The 13,011-nt window shown below is 37.1% G+C and overlaps 1 protein-coding gene across 1 annotated transcript in view; it reads right to left on the reverse strand.

Moving 5' to 3' along the window:
• Positions 1 to 259: 259 nt before the first annotated feature.
• LOC107190411 (tyrosine-protein phosphatase 10D) overlaps positions 260 to 13,011 on the reverse strand; it is a 52,750-nt gene continuing 39,998 nt past the window's right edge. The window contains exons 6-19 of the mRNA XM_015579208.1: positions 12,231 to 12,403; positions 11,505 to 11,868; positions 10,758 to 11,027; positions 9,637 to 9,939; positions 7,856 to 8,134; positions 6,445 to 6,854; positions 5,961 to 6,338; positions 4,914 to 5,106; positions 4,344 to 4,358; positions 4,043 to 4,211; positions 3,724 to 3,976; positions 3,129 to 3,386; positions 2,211 to 2,595; positions 260 to 321 (exon numbers count right to left, since the gene is read on the reverse strand). Coding sequence (XP_015434694.1) covers positions 260 to 321; positions 2,211 to 2,595; positions 3,129 to 3,386; positions 3,724 to 3,976; positions 4,043 to 4,211; positions 4,344 to 4,358; positions 4,914 to 5,106; positions 5,961 to 6,338; positions 6,445 to 6,854; positions 7,856 to 8,134; positions 9,637 to 9,939; positions 10,758 to 11,027; positions 11,505 to 11,868; positions 12,231 to 12,403 — 3,512 coding nt within the window. The remainder of the gene's footprint in view (positions 322 to 2,210; positions 2,596 to 3,128; positions 3,387 to 3,723; positions 3,977 to 4,042; positions 4,212 to 4,343; positions 4,359 to 4,913; positions 5,107 to 5,960; positions 6,339 to 6,444; positions 6,855 to 7,855; positions 8,135 to 9,636; positions 9,940 to 10,757; positions 11,028 to 11,504; positions 11,869 to 12,230; positions 12,404 to 13,011) is intronic.

The raw sequence follows: 13,011 nt of genomic DNA on the forward strand, positions 1-13,011 counted from the left end.
TATATACAATTATCAAGTAAATATTTCATTGAACATAAATGAAAAAATTTATTTCATTTAATGAAATTCAATTAATGTAAAATATTATTTTAAAAAATATTATTTTAATGATTCAAGATATGTGGTTAATAAAACAAATAATTGTTTGTCACGTTCCATTCTACATGCTTCAATGATTGTGACATATCACATGCTACAGGCTTTAAAGAAAACAGCGAGGATCGAAATTACCATCGCCGCAGGATTCGCAGTTTGAAGGTCACCTTTCCTTCTCATCCTCAGCAGGACTCTTTGTGTTTTCGACCGAGCTTCGGTTCTTTCCTGGATTCAAAGGGAGTACAAGGTTGCAAAATGGAAGTGATTTCTACGTACGGATTTGAGACAATTTACCAGAAACAACACCTTTACAATTGGACAGACAACCAAATATACCCTCTTATTCGGTTCACTAATTTCTCTTAAACACTGTTTCACCATTTTGATGTGAAAAGAATTTTGAGCAAACGTTTACAAGCATACAGTAGAACCTCGAATAGTTCAAGAAAATATATGCAACCATCAAGTGCAGTCATCTTATCGCTAAAGTGAAGTTGGGACTACTCCTGGCAAAAAAATGTTGATCAAACAATCTAAACTTTGTTGTTAAATTTGATTTCCCCTGACTACTGGCAAAAAGTATTTGGTCAAACAATCTAATCGTTTCTAAATAGTACATATTATTACCGTGTAGCATTTCAAAAAGTACTTTCTGTATTAATGAAAGCTGTGGACGAAATAGTTATCTGTATTTGAAAATTTCTGTTTAGTTTTAAAATACGTAGTCAGACTTAAACAACTGACGTAAGAGTTCAATCATCTTGGTTGAAGGAAGTATCGAATACCTCCTATAATCGTCTCTTTTATTTAGAAAAACCCCCAGAATTTTGTATTTGGAATACATACGCAAATATTGACTGCAGTTGATCGCATTAAACCGTGTTATTGGATACTTCTTGCCAAGAGTAGTATTGCCATCGTTACTGTACTCGTTCTTCTAATTGAATAACTGTGTCTAAAGTTTCTCCACGAACTTTTATATATCAGATTCATCTGCAATGTGCTTAGTCAAGGTTCTACAGTACAGTACTCCTGCTCTATAATGGTACAATACCATGAAGTTAGTGTACTGATAACTCTTATGGCAATCTTCCTTACAAGAGCAGTTGAGGGAAATAGAAAGAAAACAGATGCGTGTATAGGAAGGGAATTCTACAGTTATTATAACAATGGAAAGTACGGAACTAAAAAGACCCAGCAACCATTGTCCAAGTATTAGCCACCACCATCACCAGATATTTCATACTTCTTAATTCCAAAAAATTTGACTTATACCTGTATGTTGTGTCTTGATACAACTTTAATAATTCGTAATATTACACACGAAAAATGTTCCAAATTATTAAAATTATATACACACTTTTGAGATGTTTGTTTATTAAACAGATCCTAATTTGTGTTGTGCCATTGTATTGTAATTTAAGCATTACGATCTCCTTTCCTGGAGAATTAAATTAATGAAAAATAAATGCACCCAATAGAAAGAGACATTGAAAATATGACATTGCCATAAATACAATTTTGTGATTAATTTTCTTACGAATTTATTTGAAGATATAGCCACGATACATATTCAAATCTTGGAAGTATAATAATAAAAAGAAATGAAAAGAAAAATATTTTTAAAAATTATTAATGTAATTAAGGAGTTCTTTATCCAAGTTAAATACCAAAGCTGGGTATAACCTATCCAAAATCCATATTACGGACTAATATTTCAAATAATGTAGTGTAACATAAATCTTGTTACCTGTATCTATATTTCAGAGAAACAATCATTACCTAACCAGAAATCAATCTCGCCGTCAAGATTGCCTCACAATGCAAAGCAGAATTTTGAGAGATTACTCGGAAACTACTATAGTTTATAATTTTAAATATTATGTACATACTCACTAATCTATACTTCAAATAGTTTATACCCAGATCTAGTCTATAGTTCGCGTATCTTAAACACGTGTTCCTCTACCTTTTATATCAACGTTTTACAAAGGCAGAATTGGGGATTCAAAAAGCTAGAATTGTCCCAAGCTCTGAAGCTTAAATTGAACAACGATGTTTTCAAATACCAGGGGTGAGCAGTTCAGAAAGTATCCACGAGAAACAAAACTGACCTTCGAATCCCTGATTGTCATGAATCTCCCGAGGTGGTCCAGTCATGTCCTGGCCTTCCAGAACCGCCAGAAGACACTGGTGTATGCAGATGTACTGCTGCTCCGTTTGGACCATCCACACGCGTTCCTTCCTCATCGCCCAGACGATCCCGAATATGTCGACGCATTTGGACACCAGGATTTGCTGGAGGATTCTATCTAAGGTGATGAAAGTGCCGCTGCGACCAACACCCGCGCTGCAGTGCACGACTATCGGCCTCTGATCGGACCGAACCTTTTCTCTAAACGCTCGCACGAATCTGGCCAACGTTTGAGGTGGGCTTGGGACACCAAAGTCAGGCCATGTTGTGAAATGAAAGTGTTGTATCACCCTCTTGACGTCCCCCTGTTTAAAGATGTATTAATTCAGTGTTGATCGACCACTAGAAGACAACTATAAGTTTTATTCGAAACTTGTATATTCATGACAATGCAATTGAAATTGAAAATATTGATGTATTTTTGAGTTATCAATATCACTAGTAGATTAAGAACTTTTCTGCATTTATAACAAAGCTGAACCTGCTATTTATTTATGTCTTCAAATAAATTAGTTTCGGAAACTGTCATGTTGCATAATGCAGTTTCATTATTATATTACCAAAATTATTATACAGTGGATGAAACAAGTGTTTGTACATACAGATCATTTATAATAAAAATATTGAGCAGAATGAATAATATATAATACTAAGAAGTATATTATTTGCAAGCACCCTGTAGTCAAGGATAAATAAAGTAATAGGAACTTTAACAGCATTATCCAAGACTCTGTACAGTTTCTTTCGAAAATTGAATTTTCTTTCCTTTACCCACTGCAAACAATTTGACTTTTATCCTCACCAAATTAATCATTTTGCTATTAAATAAGTGATTTACCCTGCACAACATGAACTCCGTGATACTCCAGTCTGGATAATGCGCCTCGTTCAATATCGTGACGCAAATATCTCCGTAATAAACGGGAAGGGTGTCCATTGGCCAATAATGATCACATTTCTCTCTACCCTTTTCGATGCACCTTGTCAACATTACGATCGCTCTGCTGTTACTCTCCCAAACCATTCGCCAGAAATCATCGCGCGTCGAATGCAGTGGTCCTTGGGTGACGATGAATTCCCTTGGAGAATTGTGTCCCTACCATAGAAGACACAATGAGAACAAGGACTTTATTCGCGACCGAACTTTGTAGACCCTACCCTCCCCCCTATTTCGTTTCCGCTCATGACGTGGATCTACGACATCGGACGCAAATGCGTTAAGAGTGTTTGCCTACTCTGTTTCTTTTTTCGGTTTAATACAGAAACACAATTAGTGATCACAAAGGTGAAATGTAATAAGAGAATCACCGAAGACACCTCCCCCCTCCCCAGAACTGTGGGTCACATCATTCTGAAGGTTATCGAAGGTTATTAAGATTTCCGAAATGATGTTTCGAAGCTGTCGAAGAAAAATAATAAACAGTGGAACGTACAGGAACGTAATTGGCGTTGATGTAATCGGAACCCTCCTCGTCGTCCACGGGCTGGAGCTTAAATCTACTGTGGTCGTAGGGTAAAATGTTCGTGAAACGATTCTTTGGTCTATTGCACGGCAAATCCGCCGCTGTACAAGGCTGATCCCTTCCAACGTGTTTCAATTCTTCGAATTCCTCCGAGAAACGGAAATCGGAATCCGCGGACATCGTGCGGTAATGCTCAGCAAAGTCCTCGATCTTGATCGGTCGACTGTTAGAAACGCATACTGTAATAAACATTCGTGTTTTCGCGATGAGTCATATCATTTACATTTACCTAGTCTCGATAACGCTGTCCGGCAAAGACAGGTTGTCGGTTGCTCTTGTTTCGGTCGTTTTACGGCCTTGACTCCGTCTTCTTCTCACTAGCAATCCAATGCCCAATAACGTCAATAGAAACACTATTGGAACTATGACTCCAACTATGATGGCCGTATTATCCTTATCTGTGCAAACATGTAAAATAAGATTGAAATTGGACGTGTTAGATACTTTATATGTAATTAAATTATAACAATAAAAGTAACGCTTAGATTCAGTGCCAAAAAGATATTTTTTCACACGAGTCAGTGTCTTACCTGCCAGCAGCAATCCTTGGGCAGACATGTACACGAAATGACGAGGCGTGAATTTAGCAAATTAATATAGCTACGAGTCAATATGTATGAACATTTGTCTGTTTCAATATTTTTCAAACGTACAACGAGCAAAAGGAGAATCTGAAGTCTAAATTTTTATAACATAGGTAATTCAATATTTTAGAAAATCAAGCTTAAAGGCAAATTTTTAGTTAGATTCCTATTTATTCTCTAACGATTAATTTTAAATTAAAAGTGAAACTATAACAATCAACAATAAATTACAAATGATATTTTAACGATTAAATTCAACGATGAATATAAATTTCACAAAATAATATTTTAATTTAAGTAACTAAATTCAAATTCACATTTTCACGCTTAGATTGGAATTTAGATTTTTATTCTAACAGCAAAGACAAAATTTAAAGTTAAATTTCAGCAAACAAGACATTAAATGTCTGTGATCAAACTTAAGTGTGCAAAAGTAGAAATGTCTTGATAAACCTTTTGGTGACAAAATTCGCAAACAAATTAACTGAGTGATGTATGTCACATGATTGCCCTCACCTGTTTGAATCGGAAAACTGTAACTGGTATCAGTGAATTTGTCTGGTGCGGTAAACGCACGAACTTTCACTCTATACGTGGAACCAGATTTCAGTGGTCCATTGCAGTATCCAATTTTGTTGTCACAATTCTCGCCACCGATCGTGAAATCCTCCACGGAGCCATTCTTGAAAGGATAGTAAGGTTCCATCACCTGTGAAAACAATACCACTCAATATATTAGCACTTGGTGAATATTATGTTGCTATTAATTTAAATTGCTTAAACGATGGTGATCTAATAAATTCAGATATTTCGACATTGAGTCATAATCAGTAAGTACGGATAGCATGAATATCACCAATTTTAAAATGAAAATAATCACCTGTGTGAACAATTTTCCAGCTTTTCCGATCCAGTTCTGTATAACGTTCATGGTCTAATTTAATCATCATATTCAGAAAAATAAAAAAAACACGAACTCCCAAATAGAAGTAAAAACAACAAAATTAACACTACGCTAACAATTTCCAGTCCATCCGCTCACTGGTGTCACAACCACTCGAAAATCATACTTTTTATGCTTCCCTCATCCATCTCGGAAAACAAATGAACACTTTCCTTTGTATTATTAGTAACGTAATCACTTATACTTCTTTTTTTATTATTTCAACAAACCACAAATATACCAACGAATTCTATTCCAAGCTTTTCGTGGACACGCATTTTCTAACAACGCCTTGCATCACGCGCGTTCTTCGACCGACTATTGCGTCCCAGAGTACACGTAACGCAACAATTGTTTATGCGTGGTCTCGAATGCACGTATGTCTTCGCCGTTTGCGTTCTACGCCCGTGATCTTGCAAGTTAACGAGTCATTCGGCGTAATCGTTGTATTAATTATTTTACATCTCGATTGCGATACCGGCTGATGACGCATTCCGCGTGATCGCTTCATCTTGATCCGTGATTCAAGAGCACGACGCAGTTCTTTTTTTTTTTTTCAAAAACTTTCCAAATTCATTCGAAACCGGACAAACTGCACTTAGCTTATAAAAATGTCTCACCTGATACGGAGGCCAGATACTATAGGCCTGGACGTCCCTCCAGCTGGGCATTTCCAAACCAGACGCGTTCTTGCTATCGTCTTCCGCCACGATGATCGTGTAAGATGTCACGGCACCGTTCTGCTCGCTGAAGTAGTTCTTCCTGAATCGTATTTGAATGGTAGTGCTGCTTCTGCAGACCTCTGTTGGCACAACCTGGGTGGGTGGCTTGGGTGGCGCCAAGATCGGCATTTTCTGCTTCCACACCGCTTCAGGACCGAAGCCAATCTTCGTCTGTGCTTGAATCCGAAAGACGTATGTTTTTCCTGGTATCAGAGACCGGATGATGCCGCGGTACTCGTTTGGCCTGAAGTCTTGCATCTGTGTGTGCGCCGAGCCCTGTTGACCACAGAATTTCAATGAAATCGCAATTTTCGAATTGATTGGGAATCACTGCAGGCTACTATCCTTCAAAGTGACTACGAAAATGTTAAGTAAAACCTACTTCCAGTCCGTAGGTGATGGTGTACTTTCTGATGATGCCATTTTGTTCTTGACTAGGAAGGGACCACTCGAAACTGATATCGCTTGGCTGGATGTCCGTCGGATGAAACTTCTCCACCTTGCCAGGATAGGACTCGCTGGTAGTGAAACTGGCGCTTAGGGGATTCGACACTCTGAAATAGGAGGACGCCGTCCCCGAACGGACTACCAATGTGAAAGTGTAGTTTCTGTGAGGTTTCAAATCGGAGATGGTGATCAGGTTCACCGTCGTGATGTTCTGAATGAAGCTCCCGTCGGTGTTTATATATTGGACCTCGAACGCATCGTATTGTCCACGTGGAATGTCCCATGTCAATGTGATTCGCGTGTCGTTGATATCTATCGCTTGGATGGCTGTGATGGGTTCAGGATCTAAAATCGAATTTGAAATTTGTAATTAACTTGTTTTGTGAAAGGACGCCTAATTTTTAATTCGATAAATTCATATTGTTCATAATATTATTTTCCTGTAACTTGTATGTTTATATGTAAAATGTTAATCACACTGTCATACGTAGTATTGAATTTTACAAGATGGAAGCCTGATTTTGAGAAATACCACGTACTTAAGTGGGATTTCATGTGTACGCGTACTGTCTCGATGTACGTTTTGACAAGCATCGATACAAGCCGCAATCGTACAAGATTGCTTGATGAATGTTTATAAACATGTAGGTACGTTTTTTTAATACAACACACTGACTTTTAGATAATGTAAACTGTTAAGTGAAACACGTCCTCAGTTCTGGTTAGATATACATAGTACTCTTTAAAAGAACTCTGAAAATTCCGTCAGAGACAGTCGAGAATTGCAAGAGATGAACTAAAAGTTCTTAATTTGATACAACCCTTCTTTCACCGTGAACATATTCGTACGTAAAATTTAAACCAACAAAGAAATAAACAAAATGTTTAACTATGCTTTTAATAGTCGTGTGATCATTTTCAAAATTATTATTACGATTAAAATTACATTGACATCGCTGTACTACTATGTTCAAATATTTCATTTTTAGCAGTGAAATATTCCAGACAAAACGAAGCTTCTAGTTTTCTTAAAACACCAATGAGAAAATATTGTCAAATGCTATTTATTTAGGACCACAATGAGCACGAAATAGTATTTCATGTTCGGTCCAATCGATTGTAATTGAAAATATATTCTCTTATTTCCTGTATTTGTACCATCTAAAATACTTTCTTCATCCGAATCTGTTCTGAAACGTTGAACTTTTTGCAAAAGAGGTTGCGTATTCATAAGAAAACTCACATTTTTTATAATTAGGAAATCTGCTCGAAACCTTCGAGCCGCATTGTACGACGAATAGAAGTCAATCACCGTGAATCATTCGTCATCACCGCGAAATACTCACAAAGTCGGTCCTGCCTAAGCAACGGTCTGCTCTCCACGTTATCGCTGACAGTCCAAACCGTCACGTTGTAGAGTTTACCAGGTGTTAGGCCGGCGAAGGTCACCTTAGTGTCGGTGTCGTCGACCCGTCGCTCTTTCGTCGTGTTGTTCTCGTCGCTAATCCGGAACCGATACAGATCGAAACTCGAGGACTGGATAGGTGTCGGTGTATACCTCAATGTCAGGGAGTCCGGCTGATCTCGATCGACCACCACAACGACTTCCGATTGGATTAGCGGCACTGAATTTTAGAGATCTTGTTTATTCGATTCTGACCTTTTCCCTTAAGTAACCACTATCACATTTCTCCCTAGCCAACCTGACTGAACAGGGTGTCCCGCGAAGGCACCGATAAACATCTCCAACAGATAAGGCAGTTTATTCTGAGGCAAGTAGCTCAGACAGCACGGAGACGTCTTATGAATATCTTAAAAACGTTTGTCCAAAATGTTCAAGACATCTTAGTTGTATGGAGTGTCGAATGAACGTTCAAAACATTCGACGTTACAAAATTGAACGTCGTTATTATGATTTATGTAGGTTTGAACAGACCTTCAGAAGACCTTATTAAGACGTCGTCAAAATATCTTATTTTGGTTGTTTTGTGGTCGTACTCTGACTTGAGTCGCCTGATTTATGGAATTATTTATGAGTCTGTGACAATTAGTACTCTGATTATGTTATTTTTAATTAAAGAAATTTGTTTTTCTGCAATGAAAGTCTCCTGTAGCTTGTAGTTGAAAAACCTGTTTGCTCGTTAAAGTAAAACAGATGGATGGAATGGATTTTGTGATCTTACAATGCTTACAATGCTTAAAAGTAATTATCCATAAGGCGCCTTTAAGCACGTAACTTATAACGTCGTTTTAATGTCCTGCACTAGACGCCTTTGAAACGTCAAAATCAGGTCGGAAGACATTCAATCGTAAGGGGAACGAAGAATCGTCGATGACGTAGCGTACTGTCTGAGCAATTCGTGCAGATCTTTTTCAATTTATTAGAAATTAAAATTTATAATAAAAGCAACGAACTGTAGGCATTGATCTTACAGGAGACGATATATGTGCATAAATTAGCGTAAAAAAAGCTCGTAGTAAAACAGGAATATAGTGAGCATTAAATGCACACGAAGGCAAGTGACCCTAATGGTAATATATCTACAGCATATATGACCTTCTTCGCTCAGAATGATTTACTGTAAAGTTATGTTCATATTTGCAAGTTTGGAATGAACAAGAAACATGAAGAAAACTGTTCCGTATAGAAATAAGCCTGCTGTATTTTATTTATACGATAGTATACTCCTTTAACAAGTTGGCATACGCCAGTAGTCTATCTATACGATCATCTTATAACTCAGATTGACCTGCCATGTTATATTAAAAAGGTTTTTCGGTTCCTCCCAGGACACCACTCGTATTGACTTCGCCTCGAACGTAATTAAAAGAAACATACCATACAATAGAGAAGAAAATGTATCGTCAAGTCAAGCTTGCGTTCGAAATACATTCCCTATTAACAGCCAACGAGCTCCGATTTCATGAAGTTAAATTAGTCCGTTTACAAAATTTACGGATGATACATTGAAAACGTTATTAGCAATGAAAAACAAACATCATTTCAAGTTTTAGTGTGTGTTAGCACTCATGGCCAGGTAGGAGCCATTGCACGAACGAAAAAAGAGAAATGTAGCGGTTATACGTGATATACGAACTTTCCAGGAGAATTTATGATTGAACGTACTTGTCCTGGTGGTCAAGTTGGTGACGTCACTGACTAGGCCGTAGGACACTGTGTAGATTGTAAAGGAGTACTGAACTCCTGGCATCAGATCACTCACGAGAACCTTTTGCACAGCATTCTCTTCGAAGAGGATGCTGGTGACATCGTTGCTCTCCGTTACGTTTTTCGAACGCACCTCCTCAGGAGTTCCGTACGGCCACCATCTTATCGCGTAGGTCTCGATTCTGCCTTCCGGTCTCGGCCATTCCAGAGTCACGTTCGTCGAGTCGATGATCGGAGTAATGTTGAGTACAGGATTAGGACCTAAAATAAATTAGAAACTTCAATTCAAAAACTTTAAGGTATCTTGCCTGTAAATGGGAGATCTGTGGAGTGATTTACAGGTGCTGTAGGGTGTAAAGATTTGACTGCAGTTCATCATTACATAAACAAATAAGACAGATATTTTGGGTACTAAACCTAATCCATTTTAAGCATAAATCAGTAAAACACCTCGAATAGAAACACTAAAGGGAACATTTTTTAGGTAATTTGAAATTGTTTACAACTACTCTTATAATGAACGACTTGAAAGTATTTAGCAGAGTTCAAAAGCATTACGATCCTCGTCGTACACCGTAGCTTAGGTGGTTTTAACACTAGAACTACCGACGATAAACGTGTGTGGATTTCTATCAGATCGAGAAACATGACAAACTGTTCAAAATCTACATGTTTATAAATCAACCTATTTCTTCACTAACATATTCCAATAAAAGTTGCAAAAGATCTACGAAAACACATTGTTTGGAATATTTTAGTCATCGTTATAAGAGCATACTAACCAGTCACTTTGACTGCTTTGGTAGTTCTAGTGTTAAATACCAGGTAGCCATTAAGTCGTGGAAGTTGCAAATTCATAAATGCAATGTTGATACTTGTTACTTCCTTACGTCCTAATTACTTAACGATGAGAATGAATAAAATAACAAAAAGGGCAATGGGAAGTATAATTTTCGTTTTAAAGGAATTACAGCGATAGAAATATACCACAGTGAAGGGATTGATACATTCCAGTGTTTGCGCGTATTTTCAACCCCTGATATTCTACTCTAAATAGTTTTGGAACAATTGACACTTACGAACTGTATGGTTCACTTGGAGGGGATAGAGACTTTCGACTCCATAACTGACGGTGTTGACTTGAATCGTGTATTTCTCTCCTGGTGTCATGTCTGCCACTTCTGCTTCCGTTTCTCGCACACTGGGCAACTTGACCCACCTCGGATCTTCTTCTGTTCGATATCTAATCGAGAATTCAGTGTACAAGGAGTCCGTCGGCGCTTCCCATTGAACAACGACGGTGTTGCTAGTCACCCTTTCAAAGCTTAAATTTTTTGGCGGATGAGGCACTGAAATTACGCAATTAGCCCGTTCAATAATCACGACTGTACTGTATTCCAAGAGTGTTATGTAAAAAATAATTCGAAATGTTAAATATAAACCTGGTACTTCAATAAGGGTGAATTACTTAATATTGGAAATAAGTAAATCATCCTTATAATACGTAATAGCTTACAAAAGATAACGTTTTGAGCAAATCTATACTTTCTGAGTCGGTAGATTCAAGTTTATGGACCATGTTAACAGATAGTAAAAATTAACAACTTTGATTCGAATTATTGTAAACCAATCGCACACTGCAAATTATTAGAAATCGTAATAATGCCTCGCCAACTTATTTGTAAAACTGTCATAACGACATTAGGAGATAAAATTTAAGAAAATAATACAACGGCGTGTATTTCCACGTCGTTACATAAGTCTGCAGGAAATTCATACCTAAAAAAATTTTGTAAAATAAAATTAATGACTAACTGATTACGTACAAACTGCTTGGAAGTAGTCATGCGGTTCACTTCTCAGAGAATGGCTAATGGCGAAAACTTTAACTTCATACGCCGCGCCAGGATAAAGATCTTCCAGAACAATGTGCGATTCTGTGGTTAACGTTGTAGCGCTTTCTCCAGTATCGTTCCTGTTGTGTGTCACCTCGAATTTCTCTTGTCTCGAATTCACGTCGCTTTTCCACGAAATGTTCAGCCCCATCTCGATCGGTTTTAGGTCCTCGATGATCGGACTCGAAGGCCGTGTGACTTGATACAAAACGGTTTCGTTCGACTCGACTTTATTACTAATTGCTTGGACAATTATCGAGTAATTTCGGCCGGGTAATAAAGCTTCAAGAGTGACCTGTAGAAGTATTATCAGTCTTAAAAATCTTAATTCAATATTTCACTATTCTCAAAACCTATACTGTGTTCGTATTATTCGTTATTGTTTTCAAATTGGCATTGTAATTATTATGAAAATACATCACATTTAAACTATTATGGTGTTGTATATTTGAACAAGTGAGTAACACATACTTCAATAAAATCTACAGACGTTTGCTATCAAAATATATCTCTACCATTATTAGAGAAAATCCTATTTTTGAATAACCATTCCTGGATTTTAAAACTACATCTTTTATATAATTTTTCGTAGTCGTTTTCCTCATGAATAATGTCTTTCGTAAATTATAGCTTTCATGGAGATGATGGAGTAATTACTTTTGTTTGATCGGTTGTTAATGTGTTGCTATCACCACCAATCGCTGTTTCCACCTCGTGATACTGTAGCTTGTAGGTATCCTGAGTACTGGAATTTTCGGGGAGCCAAGAAACTTCGACCATTCCGGTTTTCTCATCGATGACGGCACGTAGATCACGAACTGGTAATGGTTCTACCAACGTTAACAAAAAGAATCATTTTAAATTTGTATATTGCTTTATTATCCAATTCAAACGGAAAACGTTTGCCTTGATTATGATTCGATAGTCAGTACAGAAACAAACATCTGGTATCATTTTATTTGCGTTTGCGTTGTGTTAATTTACTAATATTATTTCCCACAATATTATAATAAAATATATGAATATTCTATATTGTTATACGGCGCATATTAAGCAAGTAAATGTTACTGCGTAACGATATAACTGAAATATTGTGCGACCTGTGAAAGTATAATGACGTAATATAACAACGAATATAATATATTACTGTATTGTATTATATTCGAATGCGTATTTTCTATAAACTTTCAATTTTATGCTATATTATTATGATCTGAAATAATATTAATCATCATCAACAAAATAAACGAAATATACAAGTTGTTTGCCTAATATAAATGTGTGTCTCCACTATGTTGATCGGCAAGGCCTGAGGCATCATCGGCACATGCCAACAGGCTTTACCAATCGGCATAGTGGGGACACACCTTAACGCTCATTATTCGAATTTATCTACATAACGGTCATTACCACGAACAGTCGAATATTAGAATCATAG

This window comes from Dufourea novaeangliae, unplaced genomic scaffold, assembly GCF_001272555.1.
Source record: "Dufourea novaeangliae isolate 0120121106 unplaced genomic scaffold, ASM127255v1 scaffold199, whole genome shotgun sequence".
Lineage (NCBI taxonomy): Eukaryota > Metazoa > Arthropoda > Insecta > Hymenoptera > Halictidae > Dufourea > Dufourea novaeangliae.